Source organism: Ruditapes philippinarum, unplaced genomic scaffold (genome assembly GCF_026571515.1).
Source record: "Ruditapes philippinarum isolate M1 unplaced genomic scaffold, ASM2657151v2 ctg669_1_1_1_1, whole genome shotgun sequence".
Classification (NCBI taxonomy): domain Eukaryota; kingdom Metazoa; phylum Mollusca; class Bivalvia; order Venerida; family Veneridae; genus Ruditapes; species Ruditapes philippinarum.
In genome coordinates this window covers 115,770-139,881 of record NW_026859351.1, presented here as the reverse complement: position 1 = coordinate 139,881, position 24,112 = coordinate 115,770, and the positions used below count along the sequence as shown (strand labels likewise).

The 24,112-nt window shown below is 33.7% G+C and overlaps 1 protein-coding gene across 2 annotated transcripts; it reads right to left on the bottom strand.

Moving 5' to 3' along the window:
* Positions 1-1,167: 1,167 nt before the first annotated feature.
* On the bottom strand, positions 1,168-23,271 carry LOC132756195 (uncharacterized). 2 transcript variants are annotated; one of them, XM_060747206.1, is made up of 6 exons: positions 23,031-23,271; positions 8,629-11,063; positions 8,276-8,390; positions 6,817-6,993; positions 3,689-3,813; positions 1,168-3,324 (listed from the first exon to the last, which is right to left on the bottom strand). In XM_060747206.1, exons 1-6 carry the CDS (start codon positions 23,161-23,163, stop codon positions 2,386-2,388), a joined length of 3,924 nt encoding a protein of 1,307 aa, XP_060603189.1. In that variant the 5' UTR covers positions 23,164-23,271; the 3' UTR covers positions 1,168-2,385. The 2 variants fall into 2 exon arrangements, with proteins under 2 accessions (XP_060603189.1, XP_060603190.1); XM_060747207.1 differs by lacking the exon at positions 23,031-23,271 and adding an exon at positions 22,864-23,006.
* Positions 23,272-24,112: the final 841 nt, after the last annotated feature.

Below are 24,112 nucleotides of genomic sequence, written 5' to 3'. Positions count from 1 at the left end.
CTTGATTTCTGAATCAACGTTGACAAATGACAATTAGACTAGTTGTACGATTAAAAAAAATATTATTTGATTCTTCAAGTCGTGGTAAAGGATTTTTGCAATACTAAAATCGCGTTACCCTTTATTATGCGTCTAACATCTATCACGGAAGCTAAATTAATACAAGCAATTCATGTTAATAACTAGTACATGAGTTATAAATTAAGCTGTTATTTAAGAAATTGCCAAAGCACTGAGGGTCTCATAGCATTATAGTCATCGATCTGTAAGCCTGCAAAGATTTAACGGACCAAGGCTAAAGAGTAAGTTCCGTCCAATGTTCGAGACAAAATAATGCTAATGAGGTACGAAGTACTGTGTGTTATTCCTTTTATTATATCACACCAGAGAAATTGCTTTATTTAAAAAAATCTTAGTAAAATATACTAAAGAGTGTTGGCAGTCAGCTTATATAACGCACTTAATAGTCCAACTTATTTTAGCTGTTCGACTTAAACGTATAAGGAACCACTCTAGTTGTCATGACACAGTTTTGTTGGACTGCTCAAGTCATCTTGAATATTATGCAATCAAAAGGCCCGCTGACATTAATATGAACAAGACAGTCTGAAGGACAGCTAAATCACCTTTCGCAGCAGACATGAATGTGTACTTATTGACCTTTAACATACCTTGATGTTGTGCCATGTATATTATAAGGACATAGTCTCATGATAGTAATTATTTGTGCCAAGTTTTTTAAAATCTTCCAAGTTATGAACATTTAACCTTGACCTTGGAGGTAGCAATCGGGATGTTGGGTTCTGCACATCATGTCATAATGGTGATCATTTCTGTCAAGTTATTTCAACATTTTTTCAGCCGTTTAAGTTATGGAGCGGACACAAAATGTAGACTTTTTAACACTTGACCTTTCAGTGTGACTTTGACCTTGTGGGTATCAACCAAAGTATGGCCTTTTGCACATCGTCTCATAAAAGTAATCACTTGTGCCAAGTTATTTCAAACAATTGTCAGCAGTTTAAAAGTTGTGGAGCGGACACGAGTGTTACGGTCGGACAGACGGACGGACTGACTGACAGACGGAGGCCATTCCTATAATGGAGGAACATATTCAAGATATGTATAATCTATCATATTAACTACTGATAAAATAAAACAACTCAATTTTCTGATTTTGAATTTTCTATTCTACATGGATATGAGCAAAAATCAAACGATGTACATAGGTGTTAATATCATACAATATGTACATTTATAAACAAAAACAAAGAACAAAAAAGCATAAAGAAATGTTCAAGGATTTACAATGTACTAAACAGTGACATTGGAAAGTATTTCAAACCAAATCCAATAGTACTGTGTGAAGATACCAGAATAAACAATGTCCAGCACTAGTAAACAAAGAATTTGGAGTAATTAATGCAGACTTATACGTGTCGGCGGTGTTTAATATGTTACATATTTATAAATGTGAGTATATACAAAAATACACATGAACGGAATGTAAAGTGTAAGCACCTGTTGAAAAAAATGCAAATAAATGGATAAAACAATCAAAGCTTGTCGACTTAGGTAAGCAAAGGCAAAATTTTGCAATACTGAGGAGAAAAACACATGAAATTATAATGAAAATGAATTACCAGAATATAAGTCAACAAAACACAGGAAAATTGAAACAAAAAAACACTAAGGATAAATGAGGTCAAAATAAAAATGGAAAAAATAAGTTAAGCGAAAATAAATAAATGAATAATACTGAAAAGGTAAAAAAACAAAAACCAAGCTGCCATTTGCAATCCTGAGAGTATGAAGAGTTTATTTGTATATTATTTATGTCACATATATCATTTACATGAGACATAAAATACAAAAAAAATATCTAAAGCAAACAAAGCTACATTATAAATAAGCAAACAATACTGGTTTTTTCTAGAGACAATTTCCTGTCACCATTTTATACGCTTGTCCCCTTTTACACAACACTTGAGACATTACTTTTCATATCAACTGAAACTGGCATTTTATAGATACATTCAACATCAACTGATCAATCATAGTCAATAAACAAAAATCAACACACATCGACAAAAAAGTATGTTATCATACAGCTTCAAATAACGACATCTACATAGAAAATAAAACAAAGCAAAACAAAACAAAAATCAAAAACTTATTGCACTTTTCCCGTATAACTTTACAATTTACAACAACAGTTCTCATCGGCTTCTTATATTGGTATCGGTATACCAAATTACCGAAAAGCAAAAAAGAAACACCACAAAGAAATTAAGAAAAATATCAACATAATACTGAAACTAGTCAGTTATTTTAACCAACTCAACTTTTATACATATATATCAACATTGTCAATCGTCAGTAATGTCACCATTGTTTACCGCCCATGTTTCCCAGTGGTCTCCTCACTGACTGAATATCATTGTTACTCAACTGCATATTCCGACTGTTCCTCTCTTGATTTAATGTATTTTGTGTGAGCGATCCTAACGGTCTCTTCTTGATAAAATTATCTGTTGCCTTCTTACTTATGACATTCTCCGTGTCATATTTTGGCATATTATTACTATTTTCACACACCCCAAACTGTGGAGGACGGATTTTCATTGGGGATGATGAATTTGTCTTACTCTTTTTTGGTGAATTGATGGATTTCAGTTTTTTCTTAGGTGAATTACACGTTGGATCGGATGCTGCTACACGTTTGATTGATTCTGGTATTACATTTATAGCAGAATCTGTATTTCTTTTAACAGTTGTTTTGTCAGCAACAGGTTCAACATAAACATTACTATATTGGTCAACCTTTTGGCCATTATCATTGTTACTGCTAGATTTGCACATCTCTACACTGTTGTTTGTAATATTTGTATTTTTATAATAAAGAGATTCTGGGTAAGTCTGTCTTGACTGGTCTTTAAATGTTTCAGTTATTCTGATATGTTCACCTGGTTCTGCTTTTTTATCCACGTTACCTACTGGTTCATTTTCTATGCTACTTTGTAATGTTTCAACAGCGTTACGGAGTTCAATTTTGTCGTCAACATCTACACGATTAAACGCATTTTGTATTTCCTCCCTATGGTATTTTCTTTCTGTCGGTTCGTTGTCATGTCGATCAGCATTTGGAGTAATGTTACCATCACTGTTGTCCATGTCTTGTTTTTCTTGCTCGGCTCGGAATTTGAACTGTCGTTTGTCGTGACAACGTTGTAATGCTGGACAGAATGGATGATTCTGTTGTAAATGACGGAAATGATCTTCTGGGTCCGCTGTAGAGTGACCACAGTCTTCACATACATACACCTGGAAATAGATAAAGTATATCCAAATAAATATATTATTTAATACATTACTTTTGCAGTCATGCTTAAATCATAGAATACTTAAAAATAAATTTCAAAAAACAACACTACGAAATGTCTCTATTTGAAATGCATGTATTATAATTAATATTATATATCAAGACATGATCTTCCAAAGAAACATCATATATCTGTCACGTTTAATAATACTAAGAAAATGTGACCAAGACACAATATGAATGAAGCCTGATTTACACTCCATCATTTACACAGTACTCTAAGCCTGATTAGCACTACACGTGTATTATACAATTTCTTTCTTTCGTTTTCTTCAATATGTAGTAAGATAAAAGCGGCATCGGTACCTTTGTTCGTCTTTGTTTGTAGCCGTATGGTAGGTCCATGCCGTGTACTTTCTTCGTGTGTGACTCTAGGGAACATCTCTGGGTGAATGCCTTCTCGCACGAGGGACACTTGTACGGTTTTACACCTGCAATATAAAACAGCTTAATATATATCTTTATGTATATCGCTAACAATAACATTTGCTGTGAAATCATAGGCACATTTAATTCTTTACAAAACATAGTAAAGTGCTTGCGATTTGAATTTCGTTTCGCAACTCTTACATTCATTTGATGGGCAAAAAGAGAATGTATATTCAAAACAAACTTGTACAGTGTTCTAGTATTTTGAATTGTCACCTTCAAAATTATTTATGTTTTACAGTATGAGACTGTAACTGGTCTTGGAAATCAAATTACTTGAAATGTATTTGTTTGTAAATTTACTAGCGAGCTAAAATTTAATACAAAGTTTTTTTATGTCGTTTCATTTGATATGAATTATCGTCATATAAAAGTATACACCAGTGTTGAAAATTTACATACGTTTTTAGTAGGTGAATTTTAGTAGCAAAGTTTGTAATAAATCATAACATTTCGAAGCGATGAATGCATTGGGGGGAGGGGGGGTGTGCACGTCTGCCTAAGATTATTCAAATTTTAAAACTTTATCAACAGCTCGGATAGATAACCGTTTCTCATTTATACCCCGGGAATTAATTCTGTTTTCAACTATACCGGCTCATAAACAATGAATTTGAGTACAAAGTCAGAGAGATCAGTTGAGGATAAACGAGGCTGTATTATGTATGACTTATTTGATATATGATCTTGTTTCAAGTTGATGCAGATGTTATATGGGTGCATGCCATCGGTGCATAATTTAGTACCAATTAAAATAATTAATCAGGACACTGTATCAACTAAAAATAATATAGGGAATGACTCCGTTTCATATTGAAACAGATTCGTCATTTTCTGCATTCAAATGCATATTAATCTGTTTCGAATTTTTACTTCAAATTCTTTTGAATGTAGCAAGCGACCGTCATAGTTAAAGTAACATTTTTATAAAGCGTTAAAGCACCACGCCTCCACATTTATGCTAATTTTCATGAAAATTTCGAGAGTGTATTAAAAAGTAAAATATTGTGAAGTTACCAAAAGGAAACAATTTATAAATTTTACAAACAGCCACCCCCGAATAAATTCCCGAGTACGGATCAACCGATCATTTGTCTGGGTTTGATTCTGAGTAACACTTATATTTTTCCGACAAAGTATTAATGATGACCAAAAGAAAGCTGTACAAAGTTTATTCCTGGACTTGCTGTATTCCTTATTGGACTTTTTGGAACAGACCAGTTACAATTTTTCAGATGTGCAGGCTGGCCTGGCTCTATACTGGTTAACAAAGGTAAATCACTTCGGTTCAAGCAGGTTAAAAGCTAATCACGACGTAATTGTTTTCAGTTGTTTTTTTTATATTTAAAACAGTGCCTTTTTTGCTAAACAGAAAATGTATAAAAGTGCTGAATAGCTATGACATGGTATCCAGACAGTCAGTGTTGTAATCAATGACTTTTTCAAGTTCAAAAAGGGGAGAGATAAAAAAAATTAGGGACGATGATAATATCTTTCGGAATCAGGATGAATATATTGATAGTGTTTGTTGTAAAATCCACCTGTTTGGAGTGTCACATCCATCATATAAAATAGCTATTTTCAATGTGGATTTTTACTACTATTTACATAACAGACCCTAATGGTTTATATATGGTAAAAAGGAATGAAAAGAAGAAAATGTGGTTTTATATTTTAAACGACAGAAAAATCTAAACTTTAAAGTTACCATAAAATCAGCGGCGTCTGGCTGATCAATGTGAACAATTCAATTATCACAATAATAAACAAATTGAAATGCCGTGTAAAAAGTTTTAAAAAAATCAATTTTTTCCCGGAAAAAAGTTTTCATACGTTTGCACTGTACATAAATAAGACAGATGTTATTTTAGTGTTAGCATTAAATCCCTTCCTGGAAAGGGAAATGTTAGTTTACTAAGTGGAAATGAAAGTAACCGGCAGATGCAGTTTCAAATATGGCAATATTTAACCATTATATTAACATGTAGCAAACAATTTATGATATTTATGATAGCTTAAATAGGATATGGCAAAAAAAAATATTCATACACACTCAGTATATCATTGAGCCCTGTAGTCACAAGTTGTACTTAACTGGTAAAAAAAACTATTTTCAATGATGCACATTGCTTGTTCGAATGCACATTGCCTATTTGTTAAGTGTTAATTATCGTTCATGTTTTACAATGAAAATTTAATACAAAGATAGGCACGTGCTTGATGTTGCCAAAAATAACTAACACCGACAGATGCAAATACGTTTCTATGATTTAAAAATTAGTTTGAAGACAAGCCATTTTAGTTGATTATCATAAAGATGAAATCTGAATATTTTAGAGTTCATACAAAACTTACGTTAGCAATTAACATTTGATACGGCCATTTAATACATTATTTGCAAACTGCCTTGTCATAATGAATATTTAATTTACGGTTTAGGAGCCATGTTAAAGATTAGCGTGTACAGCACGGGTTTTACGTGCTATACTATCGGTAAACTGTTCATCTTAAAGTGATTTTTATGTTATGTTAATTCGTTTAAATATGCTCGATGTAGAAAGTAAGATGTAATTGTATTGTCCTACTTCACATGCATGATGGGATACTATAGTATATACCCTTAGTCATGGATATAAACTTCTATCAGTTTGTACTACATATATTTTAAACACATTCAAACAGTGACCTTTTTGCAAACTAAAATTTCAGCACAACCAAAGTAAGATGCAATTTGTACACATTTGAATTTCAATTCAAACTAAAGTCACTTATGATTGGCTGATGACGCAGTTCAGTTTAAAATGGACCTATGGCTCACTTGCATTAAAAATAGTTCGGAATTGATTAAAATTCAATGGAACTCAATTTTTGAAGAAAAAAATAAAATAATTTGAGAAAATTCGGGGATTTTTTTTTTCATCTCGCCATTTAAATAATCAAAGCCAAGTTGAAATTGGACCATCTTTTCACCTATCTCATAGTGAGTGATCAAACAAACTACATACCCGTATGTATCCGAGTGTGGCGTTTCAGATCAAACGTGTCGTTGAAACCTTTCCCGCAAAACGTGCAGAGGTACCGCTTTGAGTCACTGTGGCATTTGAGATGGCGGTTCAGCAGACGTTGTAGCGCAAACTCCTTATTACAAAATTTGCAGACGAACTTTGATGAATCTGGATTTACTGAAGTAGAAAACAATGGGTTTTTTTAAATAGATTAACTTATATTTTTTTATTTGTTATAAAATATGTTATACATTTTCAATGAAAACGAAAATTAACATGACGGTATTGACCTCGAACCTTCACAATTTTATAAAAATTCCAGATATCTAGCTGACCGGGCCACGACTTTAAAAACCCCGAATTATGGGGTAACGGTAATTGATAACTTGCACAAATACAAATTTCCGGTGCCCGTGCTTCATCATTAACATGTCGTCTGCTCCAAAAGAGAGCAAATGATCTGTGCAAAATGCAACGGGCCATATGCCTCCAAATAACCGTTTTTGTCACCAAAATGTCATATCTTGCGGTCCATGAGGCGGGATTCTCTCCCTGCCGTCTTCTGGACATGTTTAATACCAATTTAAAATCTCAAGTGACCCCCATTACGTGAAAGGTTATTATTCTAATAGGAAGCACGTGAGCGGATTCAACAGATGGTGAATTTCGTTTTCAATAGCATGGCATTTGAAAAAGTAACGATGTTACCGTTGGACCACTAGAAAGATGAACAAATGCAATCAGTGAAAACAAGACAGTGATAATAATTACTGATAAAAAGGGGGTCACGACGACATATCTTTAAAAAGTTTAATGTTCCGTTTTAGTGAACATATTATCGGCATATGTGCTTTTGTAAAACACCAAAATGACCCCTAGGGTAAATGAGTCCAGTGAAATAAATTTCACCCGTACCATATAAAGGCAGACGACCAAATTATACGGACGACACGAGTCAAGATCATGAATATGTCAATAGAAAACGTATTTATTCGGTGACATGTATTTAAAGAAGCTTTAAATTTCAATCATTTGAATTTAAAAGCAACAGGTTTTAAGAAAAGAAAAAACCCGCCAAAAAGATGAATATCTGCACTGCCTTACAGCAACGGTTGATTCCCGTTGGGTGTCGCGACCTTAAGCATACGATCCGAATCTTTCTGTATATATATAGTGTATAATATTTTGTACAAAAACCTCTCCTTTTCGCACTTTTTTCTTATCAGAGATCCTATCAGATTCTACCATAGATAGCAGAAATGCAACACAAGTTTGGAAAAAAAAACTTTTAGATTCAAATCTTATAAATATTCATATCATTACAAAACCCCATTTTTCTTTTTTTTTTCAAAGACTTTGAGTAATAAAAAAAGAAACCCTCGATGGTGATATTATCTTTGTAATTAAAAACGTTGGTTGCGAAGTTGCCTAAATTATTCCATATAAGAAGCCAACTTACCGCATTGTTCTGGGAAATCTTGAATTTTTGGTGCACTAAAAGACGGATTTTTTATTCCATACCCTCCGTTGATAACTTCAACATTAGCGTTCACGTTGGTTGTCTGATTGGCGCTCTGTATTGAAGGAAGATATATATGTCTTATATAGGTATGATAAATTAAACCCAAAAGTACAACAAGACTAACACTATTATACATGTATGTAGTATTTACAATTATTCGAAATTTGTTTTACGAAAATTATTTTTGTATTGAGTAAACTTTTACAATATCATGAGTATATACCCATACCACATAAGGCCATATGTTTAAATAAGATAGAGATAAATGATCAAAATGATCAAAGTTTTACCTTCATCATCATCATCAATGGTGTAAGCGGCAGCTTTACTTCCGGTTTGATTGTCTGTATAACTGGTTGGTTCTGCAATGCCGATGTTGAAAGTGGTCGTCGGGGATCAACAAGACTTGGTTTAAGCTGAACGCTTGCATTTCTATCCGTAAACACTCGTCCATCTGAAGAAGTGCGCCCCACTGACCCAGACTGGGCGTGTCTTATTCCTGTCCCCATCGCGGACACGTTTGGTTTTAAATCTTCTCTGGAATGACTCTGATATCCCTCCATGTTACTATAACGAGGAATATGAAGAGAATTTATCAGGCCGGCACCGAGGCTATTTGGCGTCATAAGGTTCGGATTGAAAGCATGTGGCGTCATAAACATTCGAAGTTTCGGATCCAGCATTGGTACTGTAAAATGCGTTGGATCTCTGTAAATATCGAGGGATGGGTTGAACTGTTTCTTTAAATCTGAAGTAACTTTTTTCACACTATCCGGCGCGTAATATCCGGGTACACTGTCATAATTTTTAACTAGTTGACTAGAATCACATGTCCACTGACGCTGTATGCCTGGAACACGGTTTTGATGACTAGATACTATCGCGCGTCCGTTTCCGGTTATGTTTTCGCCCGCATTTCCAATCTGACTAGGTTTTCCATAATTCATTACAACTTCCGGTTCATTTGTATTAGCATGGGTGACTTGGGGAATGTGCCATGTTTTAGCTTTTGTCGCCTGCGGATTGGTAGTGCCAGTTTGTGAAGGTTTTGGCACACGAACATCAGCATTTCTGTAACAACTTTCTAAAACAAGTTTATCAGTACAGTTTAACTTTTCTGAATTATTTCCACACACGTGTTCCGAGGACAGAGGTCGCTCAGGTTGAGCATTGCTACTGTCCGATGATTGGCGTAATTCTTCACTTCTGCTTCTTACATGTTTAATATTCGAGTTCGCTGAAGAACTATTGTCTTGGAGTTGACCTCTCTGCGAATTCAGAACTGGTAATGACATAGTGTTATTTTGACTAGATGAAAGCTTATTTGTGAATGTTGAAAACGATGGCAAGACAGGTTTATCACAGTTTGATGGCATTGTATTAGTCATTACCGCATGGTGCGCTGCCCAAGTTTCTTTGACAGCGTCAATATAAGTTTTCGTCACGTTAGATAAAAATCCTTTCTGCGGGTGCGTTTGCACGGAGCACTGTTTTGAAATCGGCGGGCAACTATTTGAGCGGTATCTGTCTTTCATATCTATTTCTGATTCGGCTTCATTTTTTATGGGAGACCTTGCCCTTTCCAATGTTGGGTTATTCACTATATTCTGGTGTTTATAGCTATGCTTTAACGGAAGTCGATGTCCAACAGAAGCATGATATCGCACGTGAACCGGAAGCTCATTTGAGGAAGATTGTATATCACTTTGTGTCGTCTGGATAGGAATAAATTTGGGCTTCATTTCACTGGTTTCGTTTTTGTAGATTGTTTGTTGCACTGCAGAAACTAGAGGAGGGCATTTGCGTTCCTCCCGAACAGTAATCAGTTCTTTCCGCTGAACACTTAAGTCTGGAATAGGTGTCAAATTCCCTAAGTTAGGTGAAGGACATGGTGAATTTTTCGGTGTGGATGATCTGACTGGGTGTGGTAACGGTAACAGAGCTGGTGGTAATTTAACAGACTTTTGTTCCGGTGAAATCAATTCAGAATTACTATTTAAATACCGGATGTTATTTTGATCATTTCCTGTTAACATTTGTGTACAGCTCATACTTTTTTCTTGTCTGTTTAAACACGTTTTAGAATTAGTATCGATTGTGCTAGCGTTTTGGAGGATACCAAGAAAGTTTACATTGTTTACGATAGCTTCCGCCTTGCTGCGTTTCTCAATCAACCATTCTTGGCCGGAACTGCAATAGTTAGATCTTAGTAGCATTGGGGACTGTGCTGGTATGGCAGGTTTCTTATCACTGGATTTCCCATTGTCTAGATCGTAAGGTCGGAAAAGAGAGACTTTTTTGTCTTTTTGCGCGGAAGCCTTTGGGGACTTACTTTTCCTAGGTGGCGTAATCATTTCGTAATCACTACTCACAAGAGTGTTTAAAGCTTTGGTAAGAAGTACACCGGTGCTTTCTCCAACAGAATTGTTCATTTGCTCAAATTTAATGTTTTCTTTGTCAATGTAATTTGTCAACTTAGCATTTGACTTTGGATCTGTGCTGACATCATTTGAACTTGTCATGTTTAAGTCTGATGTTATTTTATCACTTTCAGCTTCATGTTTTATTCTTATGTTGTCAGGTCGTGTTTCTACATTTTGAAGAACTTTTCTTTCAGCTGACATACTTCCTGTATCCATATTGCCGGTGTATTCGGAAAACTCGGATACAACAATCTGATCAACTGGATGAATTGTGTCGTCTGCTTTAAACAGGCATTTTTCTCCTGTAATATATAAAATGAATAGATTAGTCAACAGTCATGGAAAATCAATTAACTTATCCAAAATAAGATCGTACTAATAGGCCCCCAACTCTTTAAAGTTGCTACATGTACCACAGAACAAGAGTACAGTCTTCAAACATTTAGTCACCAGTATTGGGAACTGATATCTTAGTAGCTTTGCATTTATAATTGAAAATACGCATACATGCATAAGGCAAAAACAACAAATAAACATCAAATATATATCTACAAATAACTGTGCTTAGGGCACATTCAAGGTGTGCTTTTATTGTATAATGGTATCTGTACAGGTGGCGCTTTTTGCAATCCACAGTGTGAGCAGAACAGCTGACTTCAAAAATATTTGCAAAGTTATTTAAATACGAACAAACACTTTTACTATTATACATCAGTGAGATGAAAAAAAATACATGACAGTTATCTTAAAGAAAAAAAACAAATTGCGTTTGTATGCTAAATGATACAAAGCATTACGGGTGCAAAGTTACTTCTCGTCTCACTAGTTCTTGTAAGATATAGTTCACTCCGACATGTGTTTCAGTCAATTTAAATAATGAAAATTTATCTCAAAAAGTTACTTTGCATTAACAAGATATTTGTTAAACAGTGGCGGTCTCGTGAAAGCATGCGAACGATAATCTTAACAAAACATCTTGCATTGTATTGTTAGAGATGTCTCAATATTTCAAAGATGTCCATCAGGCGACAATCATGTTGTCAACAGATAGTTGCAGTCTTTTTTGTTACAAGTTAAAGAATGGTCCCATCTCTTTTACGACAATAACGCGGACGTTTTTTCACTATTGCGATGCTTTGATAATAAAATTGAATGCAACGTGAAATTATCTTTAAACTCTTTTTAGATCTTTTCGGTATTTTATTACTTTTTGGAGATCCATCTGTATCTTATATGTAGATAGCCACTGAACCCCGCCGGATCAGATAGCAAGAATTCTATTTTTGTGCGCACGCAGACATTCCTAACGGAAATAGGTCTATTGTCGTAAAAACGGCAACAGTTACAACTCGCGCGCGTTTCAAGTTTCATTTTTCTTTCTGAAAGCAGGAAAAACAGAGAAAAAACTATTTTTATGATTTCTTTTTAGTTAAAAAATTCGTCTCGTTGTTTTATCTTTGAAATCTAAAAAGCGGCCCTTTATAAGATAATGACAAAAAGCTAAATACTTGCGACACAATTATTTCTAGATTAGCGGTGATAACATACAAAAACAATTGTAAAATATGTAGAGATGTCTTCCTCCGCAGTGTTATTGTATCAAGATCTTTATTGTTTTATTTTGTTTACATTTTTTTGTATTTTAAGAAACAATGTTTATGATACAAACAGACGAAGTAGATAGCTTCTGTAATGGTCACGAAAACTTTATAGTAAAACACGCAACCATATATAAATCCTCATTCCGTTTTTAACCTTACGTTAAAATTAACAAAAATGTTGATAAAAAATGTTTCAGTATCACGACATTTTGAACAAATGCAAACATTAAAAATAAAGCTCGCAATAAATAACACACCATGTCCAACAGTATCATTATTCCTGAATTTCAACATACATATATGATATTGTATTGTATCAAAAAAGAAATATATTTAAGGGAATTAAAGAATTTGCAGTTGACTACTTATGTTTTACAATTTATAAAAAATAATTTGTTAAAGTACAATAAATTATAATATTGAACTCAATAAACGCAGGCGCAAATATAGAATACTAGAAAATTGTTTGGAATCCAGAAAAAAAATCAAATCTAATTTATTGTTATTGATCTAGGAAAGCATAAAATTTCGCTAAATACTTCAATGAAGCGCGATATAATTTTAATGTAGGCTTAATATTAGAAGGTTTCATTTAGTCTATCAACAAACAACAAACACAACGAAAATGTGCATACCAATTCACCCTAAATATCAAAATTTTCATAATTTTTAATTCTGATCATGTTAGCATTTTAGAGAAAACAATCATTCAACAATCTTTTTTTGTCACGATAATTGTGTAAACCGAGAGAATCAAGGGAAGCAAGTGTTTCCTTGGTAAAAGAAAAAAAATCATTACAGTTTGAGTTATCTTTCTTTATAAATAATTCTTAAATTGAGAAAAAAATCGTTTGACTTACGCATTCAGGCTCAAATTAACTCCAATATTAACTCAGTGTTCATTCCATCACTGATTCTTACCAAGTGAACAAAATCCAAGTACACCCAAGAGATATCATTAAAGATAATGGTCAATAAAAACATCAAATGTCCGTTATGCAACCCTGCTTTTAATTTGAAATGAATTAATTATAAAAAGGACAATGAAATTATCTAAGATCAAAATTAGCCATAAATATACGGTATCAATTGATACTAATAATATCTTGACAGCAAGTGACGTTCCCTAATAGGCAATAACAAAAGTTAACATCAATTATTATACCCTGCAATAACTTGTAGCCCCCAGTGCAAGATTTTCTTCCGTATGCGCGGCAAATTTCTTATCAAATCTAAAAGGTCAATAAAAGGTAAATTAATCGAAATAATCTAATCAAAAAGACATATCGTTAGAGCTGTCATACAGGTGACCGTTTTTGTCTATTTCGACAGCCATCCATCAAAAACATAACTGGTCACCCCTATTTTAGCCACAGGGCGCAACCTCTGAAGAGGTCGTTGGAAGTCATACATGTTGTTTTTTGCCTCTTTTATTTCTGACGAAATACCAAACTGTTGACCACCAGTAAATGGAGATCATGGGTGAAAATCACAGCGCTCAGCAAATATTTGAATGGGTTAGAGGTAACGGAGCCCCTTTACTGTGTGAGAAAGGGGTCACCTTGATGACCCCTTTTGTGAAAAATGAAACCCACGAATGGTCACTTTATTGCCCGTAGAAAAAGGGGAAAGGCAATAGTTCTAATGTCCGATTTACGACACTGTCCGCTCAATTACGAATGGTAACTTTCAATTAAGGTCAATAACACTGGGAAACCCTTTCGAAAAAAATCTTTTTATTTTTCCTGTCATATTTCAAGTGTTCAAGATATTAGAATGCAATAACAGTTGAAACTTTGGCAATATTCTAGAGAATCCTCTTGATGGCAGGTTTTTAATGCAAATGCTAGTAATATTCGATATACCGCAAATTGGACAGCGGAAACGGGTGTGTCCGTCCAATAGAGAAACTTTTGAGACATTTCAACGGACAGTCTTTTGTCTGCAGCCCTTGTCCTTACATGTAGGGGTCAGTTTAGAAGGTGGCCCCTAATCTGACAGTGATTTATCGGGATTTGATAGTGCGAAAGTGCTAAAATATGATCACCAACTTCCGTAGTTTGAGTGACGGTCTGTTTTTCCAAACTGGATTTAGCAATGACAATATTATCATTTCATAAATACCCCCATTCTTTATCTCTAGCTATTAATGTCAGTTTATATCAATAGACGAGTGGATGACACTAGTCTTGTCTGAATTCGTAGTAGTTGTCTTAGTGCACGTGAGTCGTTAACAACGATTTAAAATATACCACCGAAATATCATTTTTATCACTAACTTTTTAAAAAAGATATGCTTTTGTGTGCACAAGCTCTTAAAAAAAATAAAACTTAAAACACAATTTTATTCCAAATTTTATTAAAGCAAAATAAATTAACAGTTAACAAGGTTTATGGCTTTAACTCTTAAATATCTATAATTATGTACGCTTATTTCTAAATACCCGGATGTCATTCCGAAAGTGATGTTTTTACTGCGGAAATGACAACGTTTAACGTTTAATGACAGTTCATCAAGACCCGAAAACATCCTGAGCACCATGCAATTAATATCCGTCAAAATTCTGTCGAGAAATTTGTTAAAATGAGTGGGACAGACAAAAAAAGGAACGCCCACGAGAAAATACATGAGAATGCACGAGTGGAATAATAAATGCACATTTCTAGTGCACTTCTCGCGACATGAATTTCCTCCTCTGGTCCTACAAATGTACTTTTTACGGTTAATTAGAAATGGCGACAGCGGAAATTGGTAAAGTAAATGTTTTAAAATTTCGATCAGTTTCAGAAGATATTTGAATTAGGAAGAAACTATTACAAATTATATATAAAGACAATTTAAAGAAACGGGCGTATTTGACAGGTGGAACCAACGGGTGTATGAAGTTATATGTAAAAGTTAAAAGGGGAGATCATTGCTACGCTTACATGTCAGTCTTCATGATATCTATAAGTTTATTATGCTCATATGGTAAATGTCATTTCATAAATGGTTCAGATTTTGTATTACAATATTAATTCTAAAAAAACACGGTCAAATAAAAAGGCAATGATACTAGTACCTCGATATCAACTCCAACTTAACGACTCCATGTAATACACTTGTTCACGTGATCTAACAGGCTGCTAAATAACACATAAATTTGTTTTTATTTAAATGCACTGCAGATTTGCGCACAGACAAAAAATATGCTTATCAAACACTGTTTTCAAGGATACGGTAATTTTCCCTCCATTTCTTGCAATTCCCAGAAAATATTATTACTATTGAGTAATAGACCGACATCTGTTAAATTCTTGTTTACTTTAATCTCTATCTAAACTCTTGAACCCTCTAGTGGATTCCTTTTCCTTTTAATTATTTCAAGTACCGTTGCGCATGTGCAATTAATTAATTCCAGTCTCAAGAAAAAGTGCGCCAAAACTTTCAGGAATCTTTTGTCTGGAGATGAAAATGATTTGCTATCCCATTTCTTAGGCGACATAGAACGTCGATGTAACCGCAAATCTTAAATTTCATTTTTGATATTTAGATTTCCTTCAACAAAGAGTGCAATTTAATTAAATATTGGAAACAAAATCATTCTTCATACTAAAGAAAGGACGTAATCCATATTCCGAAACTCAAATGACAAAAAAAAATAGAAATGCAAAGGTTATTTTTCATATTCGACAGATGATCAGCATCCCTTTTAATTGTCGTCTGCTCCATCTGGTAAATGTACCGTTACAAAGGCGCCATTTTCAAAAAGAACAAAGAAGGAACTCGGAGACTACAAATACCGTTACAGTAACGGTTCCTAGCAGACGACAGCCGTTACCATACCATCATATTGTCATAATCTGTGTTTGATGACAAATTGAAATAAGGGGGAAAATCAATAAAATTGATCGAAGAACCGTTCGCCGAATACTAGCAGTATGTTGCCTTTCTTTACAGAGAGAGGTTTTTAATAAAAACAACAATTAAACTAGATATTTATACATTAGCAGAACAGAACAGATGGTTTAACGGCTACTGTTAAAATTTTATTTGAGAATTATGAACTTGTATAGATATGTTACTATATCAGCAATATATCAGCAATATGAAGCTTTTTTTCAAAATCTAAATGCTAGTCTAAATGAAATATCTTTTACCAAATTTACCAATTCCCGCCTAAATTTGAAGCAATTTATGGTCAATTCACAGTTACATAACTGGGTGATAAACGCTATTGCGATGTAATAGTAATTGGTGGCGATCTTTTCATCGAGACCTGACGATTGCCCTTGCGCTCTACATTCTATCTTTTGTTAGATTTTAAATAACGGGAAACTGTCAGCGACCTATTGAATAGGTCACCACGTAGAGATAATTTAAGCGTAAATGTTTGTAGAAACTGTTACTTTTCTTTCATTTGTGGGTACTTGAGAATTTGTCTGAATAGAGACGCTGTGGGAAATGCCAGTATGCCAACAGTCCTGCTAGTTAGATATACATCAGTTTTCTTCTGATTCATTTAGATGCCTGCAAATTCCATCACGTTTTAAATTAGTTCAATATGTTGTCAGGTTTTATCAATTTATAAGGTGCGCGGACTAATTATTTGACCCGCCCCTGACATAACTGTGAAGATTCAGAACAAGGTCACTACAAGGATGTTCCCGCCAAAATCTTCCCTGATGTACCCACGATAAACTGACCGTTTTTTCAAAAGAATATGAAGAATTGTTTAAAAAAATGTACAAAAATAATAACAATGTAAAACATCTTTTCAATTTAAGCAGACGACAATGTTGGCGGAGGAATGTAAAAGAATCAGACGATAAGAAATTATTATAGAATTAGAAATTGAATCTGGCTAGCTTTTACAGGGTTAGCATGAATTTCACTCCCAATTTTAATTGGTAGATTTTTATCTAGATTCAATTCCCCTGTCTATCATACATTAGTCACACGTGTGCGCGAATATTGTTAACAGTTTGATAACTGGATTTTTATGGTAGCCTCGGGTAATTAAAACACGTTCAATGATTCAAAACTAATTTTGGCATCCGCCCGCTACGAAATCAATAGCGGTTTCCTTTGTCTTTTAACAAAATCAATAATTCTCTGAAGATTCCTACATGTAACAGATTGCATTGCATATTATGAATCAAAGCATTATTGACAGAACAAAAAGGCGCGGACAATTCAAACTACCAAGTCTGTTTTTGCAGCAGACTGAATGCTTTAAAACGGGTAAACGATAACAATTAATGTAAATTTTGTTATACGAAAAGATTTAGCGCTAGTAAAATGTTTTAAATATCCATAAAATACGGCCAAAGTTTATAAATGACCTATGAGTTTCCAAAAACATTTCGTTGCCATGTATTCAGAATTCTAACTAGAAATAAATATTTACAACCAAAAAACAACAACAAAACATTTTCTTTTTATACAACATCCTTTTCTATTACGTAAAACTATTTTGTTTATTGATTATATGTATGTACATTATATAAACTTTGGGGAATAAATATGTTTCAACTTATATCCTGAATTTTGAATTTCGAAAAAAAAGCAAAATATTTGATAAATATAAAGGAATTGTATTTACAACGCTGTAAATTCCTACGCCAAAAGTCATCGCACTTCTTTCCCTCCATTTGCGCTGAGTGGACGGGTGTTAATATTATCTTTAGATTTTGATAGCACTATTTTAATATTGTCGGGGATTTAAAGAGTGTTATGATAAGATTCAAGTGTTTTACTATCAGATAAGATACTTTATATGGGAGATTTGATCATTCTTACGGTTAACCATATTTAAAATAACGGTCATTTTATGCGGTCACCATTTCCGGTCCACCGAATGGTTAACATTTTATTGTAACCATATTTTTTATGTTCTTGATCATATATATATGATACATAAATACCTCAAAGTCAAAATAATGAATTACAATCACAAAATGTGAGTAAAAAAAAAACATGCACACCCCGTAAAACTAATTTCAAATCCTTTTTTTTCCATCGAATTGCAAATTGCATTCCTGATCAGCGTATGTCAGTGCACGACACGTGTTCAATTGAAATTAAATTTTCAACTGTCACTTTTTAATATGTTACATTAATGTGTTTGATATAATATAGTATTACATTTTAACTTGATCTAATATTTGAATTTTTGTTTGTGTGGGTTGCGCGGACTCGTCAATCTTTTAGTTAATCATCGTTACTAGTAATAATGTATTTTTCACCCGATTCATAACGCTAGCTTTCAGGTTTTTCATTTGAACTAAGGTAAATGGTTACTAAATGCATTAATAATTGTACATTTGTATTATTCTAGAAATACGCAACAGCGTTACCCGGGGTTGCTTATAAAATTACAATCACGTGACACCAGAAGTTTTTTTTAACATACAGAGAAGCTTGCTGTCATCTTTTTAAACACCAATAAATGCCAGAAGTTTTTTCTTGCCTCATTACATACAGATAGTGTCGTGAAATGGCTGATTATTACCTCTACTTTCATGGCTACATAAAAACTGAAACAGTAAAAGTCGTCTGCTGAAATCTGGCCGGTCGTCTGCTTACAGCCTTGCTTAGGAGACCATTAATGGAGCAGATGTCAAATGTTAAATATGTTTAAAATGGTTTAGTATGGTTTAATATGGTTAATTGCCCATGATATGTTTGTAATACATGTTGAATGCATATAAAACAGTCCTTAAAATCGTTGGGTTCTTCGCACAGTTTTACGCGTTTTTTTTTTGTTTTTGTTGTTTGTTGTTTTTTGTGTTTAATGAAGGCCGAAAATGAAAGACTGGAATTTTAGTGTGACCATTCCTCCCTTAAGCCACATACTAACAATAGCAAGGCCTACATCTATTAACATGTGATTTAGAAATTTTGCAACATTTTTGTAGAACTAGAATGTCTCTTATTGTTTTCTAACACTTACACGTAAAACAAATGAAGATACATCGAAAATGAACGCATTATGATTACAAGTTTCTGTAAGTGCCGAAAGTTCAATATTTGTAGGGAAACTCGATTTAATCTTCCCTGATCTAACCGAATGCTTATAAGTAACACCACGGTCCAGGAATATTTAATAAGAAGGTATATTTGTCAAACGGGCAAAATTTGTTTTCAATATTACATTAATATGTAAATGATTATTATTCGATACATAGGGTTAATATTCTTTTATTCAATAAGCGCCTCAGAATGAAACCAAATAAACCTGTTTGCGCCGGCCTAACGATTTAAAATAGAGATAAAATTTGAAACTTTCTAAATGTGTCAAAGAAATTTGTCTTTAAAATAAATTTGCTTTCTTTTTTTAAACCTACAGGTGTTTGGCAAATAGTCACCTTGTATGCAAATACATTCAACAGGCAAAAGATACCCGGAGCTTGTTAGCCAATCAAATCACGCGTAGAGAGGCACGGGGGAACTACATACCAAGAAAGTACCAGTTAATTATGGTAATAAATTAGACGTAATATTTGTCAATTTAGGGAGAAATTATGAGAACATAAAGATCGCTTGTGTAGTTAAGAATATTGACCAAGCACTTAAAAGAGTCATTAAAGTCAATTTTCGGGGGTATTTAACCAACAAAATGAGCATGCAGACGAAACAATTTAAAACTTTTGATAAACGCGATTGAATTCTCATTATCTTTTGTGTAAATGCACATTTTTTGTTTACTGTTCTACAGTGTTCGATGGCATTAGAAGTCTGACTTTTTATTTATTTAGGTGAGTGAAAATGTAAGCAATGACAACAGCTGCAGTATCCAGAAGAGCACGTGCAGGTCACGCGCTAGCCGTCAGATGTTACCTGCGTGTAATGAATTATCAGACGAACGGATTGTAACTTATGCAGCAGGTGTCGGATTAAAGCTGGGATTAAACTGTCTTACGTCGCATATTTATGATAATCACTTGTTTTCTAATTCATTTGCCACAAGCACCGGAAGTCAAGTATCACAACGGTTAACTGAACGGTCCAAATAAAATATTATCGTCTGCAAAATGTTCATAGATTAATTTTTAAATATTAAATGAAATATTTCTATAGGCATTCCTTGAGACAGGTTTTCAGATATGTTCGTTAAACAAGTATACTTCCGCACAATGTCATGTCTTATAGGATAATAAAACTTTGTGACACATTTTTTTAAAGTTTCATCTTCAAACGAATTTATATCCCAATCGACGAAATGAATATCTTTTAAAGGCTGTATTCAAAGTAGCCAGCGTCCATTAGACCAGATAACCAGTTGTAATTGGATTATCTACTATTAATCGAATATAAAAAGCTCCACAATACAAATGACACATTTATGACCCTTCTACGTATATAAAATTTCAGTATAAAACCCCCATTTTTGCATTGTTTCACAAACTGTAACTAATTTTATTCCCCAGTTACCCCCTCCTCAGCGTTCCTTTATTTCGAGATATGTTACTTGGACAAGATGTCTGCGACTGATTAATGGGTTTAAGTTACGCGCATGAATACATTAGGTGGCTCAGAGAGCGATTGCACGTTGCATGTCGAAAAACACGACTACCCGCAGCGTTACAAGTGAACGCTACGAGCCAGACCAACGGTTCATTAATTGATAAAACATGGTAAGATGGAAAATATCCCTAGTGAATTATGAAATATGGAAGGGATCCGTAGCCTGTAGCATATTTACACAGTTCATAAGTGAATGTCAGGGTGACTTATCTAACATGTTAATTAACGTATCAATATTTTTCAATTACGTAAAACGGTAAATGCAGACGTCAAACTGCGTTCGTCAAATACTGCCAAATGCCATTCTCGCATGGCATAAATATTTTTAATGGTGCGCAAATATTTCGAGTTCTGTTATTTTATAAAATACCACTATTACAGATATGAAATAATTTGATATTATCTGGCATTAACTACTATGCATAATCGCTATATACTTCTTTTGATGCAGAATAAAAACCATGCCGCGTAGAGATTTTTGTTTACAAATAAAACAAATATTTTTCTTACGGTGACATTTTATTTATGCAGTGCATAGTTTTATGCAATGAGAAAATTCTTGTGATGAAGTTATAAGTTATCGTGTCAAATGTGTAATGCATAAACATACACAAACTAACTCCCTTGTCAACCCTGTCAATCATAACCTTGTTTACATCTTAGTTAACATAGATATATAAATAATAGAAGTTAGACAGTTAAACATATCAATACTGGAATGTCAATATGTACATAGTTGTAAATAACTTCACAAAAAACCGAGCTTTCACAAAACCATTAGTTACTGATCTCCACCCATGTTATATACACTTACAGGTGTTTTCAAATTTCAGTTTTCAATTTTTCCATTTAATTTTGACATTACGTTTTTAAACTTTTAAACGAAATAGAAACCAGTCATTAGAGGATGTAATCGAAAGTTAAACACGGAGGAAAATTGGGAAAAAAGTACTATAAATGTGTGTGAACAAAAGCAGACGACAGAGCGTGGAAAAGAAATAAGCAACAATTTTCATTCCCCCGTCACTCTACATTACAAATAAACTCTTTCTATCTAGTGTCAAATAAATATAGACTTTGATTAAAAACCATTGTTGTTCGAACCGGCTGAAAAGATAAAATGATATTATGGCTTACGGGACAAAAGTATTAAACATCAATAGGGGGTTTAGGGGCCGAATATCGGGTATCTTAATGCATTCATTGAAACGGGGGTTTTACAACCTTTATTTCAATAGTATTATCTGGTACCGATTTGCAAAAATAGTCCGAATCAAGTTTCTTAAAATGCTCTAAACGGATTTTAAAGTATTTATACGACAGGTGGCAGGAAGCCTGTTGAATATAGTCGATCTTTTTACAAGTTTAATTCGTTGTCAGTTGCTATGACTACACCTGCTGCGAGATATTCTACAGACAAGTGCATTTCTGATAGGCAGAGAGCAAATAAAATCTCTTTAAAGATAAAATGTGCAAAGTGAGGCGAATGTATTAAGAGGTCATATAAAAGGGAAAAGAACATTACACACAAAGGCTAGACAAACCCTGTCAAAAAGAAGTATGGGTAGCTTTTTACACAAAAACAAATGTTGACTTAGCAAATAATTTTTAAGATACTGACGAAATCTTTAAAGCAACAAGTGGGGGAATAAACTTTTTACGTAACCCTTCTGCAAAGATATTTAACTACTATTAAGTAGTATAAAATTTGATAGACACCCCGTGTAAAGCAGATATATGCATGTACATTTTCTGTCCTCTTCGCCAGCTTGTTTAAGTACTTGGTATTTATAACTTCAGTTACTTTATCTTGTAATAAAGAGGGTATACATATACCATTTCAACATGCCAGCTGTTGCCTAGGTTGAGTCCGAAATTTTGAAACCAGATCTGGGAAAACAACAGCAGTTGTGTCTATTAAAACTATAAACGTATAATAAAACATGAACAGCTTTCACCATTAACAATTATTATAAGATAATAAAATATTACCACATTTATCTCATGGAAAATACTCTTTTCTGTATCATACAAGCAAGGAATGTTGGCCTTCTATGCCTGGCTGCTAATTTTAACATTGTAAATTAACAGAGCATGAATAATCCGTGCATTCCGGAAAACCCGTGCACTCATGAAAATCACTAAATTGTTACACTTACCACGGGCTGGTTCCGTTAAATCCCTGTCAACACAAATCTCGTAAACAGCTGATTTTGATAAATCTATATCACTGTCAATTTCACTAGATTGAACTATCTCACCAGTCCGTTTCACTAAAAATGTTCTAGGCATACTGTCCGTACGTAAGAATGTTTATATTCACAAACTGAACGAGCTGTCATGTTAAACCTCAAATGATGTTTTGATGTGGTACAGATGAATTTTCATATCAAGCGCCTTTCAGCATGATAGCCGATGTGCGCATGCGCGAGAAATCGCTCAGCCATTCAAATTCCATCGCTTTGTTATGCTTGTTGATATTAGCCGGAGGCGCTTACGGGGAGACAAATAAATAAACCAATAACTGTTATTTGACATACTATCGATATATTAACACTATTTTCGATCAATACCCAATCACAACATAACATAACATTAAACTAATTTGACTGGCATATTACCGTTACATAAGAATGTCTTAAGAACGGTAAAACGGAAATCGAGATTTTTAGAAATACCTTTAGTCAGCCTCGTTTAGGTTTAAGGGTTTTCCTACATTACTGAATGAATCCTGTGAGAAAACCGTTAACATCAATAGAAACAGCAACAAGTATTCAAAATTTTGAATGACCCCTAAAACTGCTTTTCATAATAGCGGCCGGCAGATATTTGTACGTTTTTCATACTTTGTTTATTTAAGTTTTTGTGAGACTTAATGAAAAAGTATTTAAATCTAATTAAAATCTAAAATAAATATGATCTTATTATTTAACAAAGAAAACGGACAACCGCTATCTCTCTTTTTTCTCTGAGATTCAATAAATGAACAGATCTCAGACTAATAGCAGAGACAGGGGACATATTTTCTATAAAGATAAATATCCAAGATTGATGGTATTTCATTTAATAAAAATCTTCAAAAGTCACACGGGTGGTCATTTTCAATCACTGTATCATATTAAATGAATAAAAACATGTCTCTTAAAAATTTCGTTACCATTTTTACAACCTTTTTGAAATTTCGGCATAATCATTTGAAATGGTTGAAAATAGCGCACACTAATCTGCGTGACTGTTCAAA

What these genes read in the sequence shown, in the direction of transcription:
- LOC132756195 (XM_060747206.1), bottom strand. Translation starts at nt 23,163, where the DNA reads ATGCCTAGAACATTTTTAGTGAAACGGACTGGTGAGATAGTTCAATCT. An exon ending in CATTGATGATGATGATGAAG is followed by an intron (nt 8,391 to 8,628) that starts GTAAAACTTTGA and finishes CCTTCAATACAG; the next exon opens with AGCGCCAATCAGACAACCAA. An exon ending in ACAAACAAAGACGAACAAAG is followed by an intron (nt 3,325 to 3,688) that starts GTACCGATGCCG and finishes ATCTATTTCCAG; the next exon opens with GTGTATGTATGTGAAGACTG.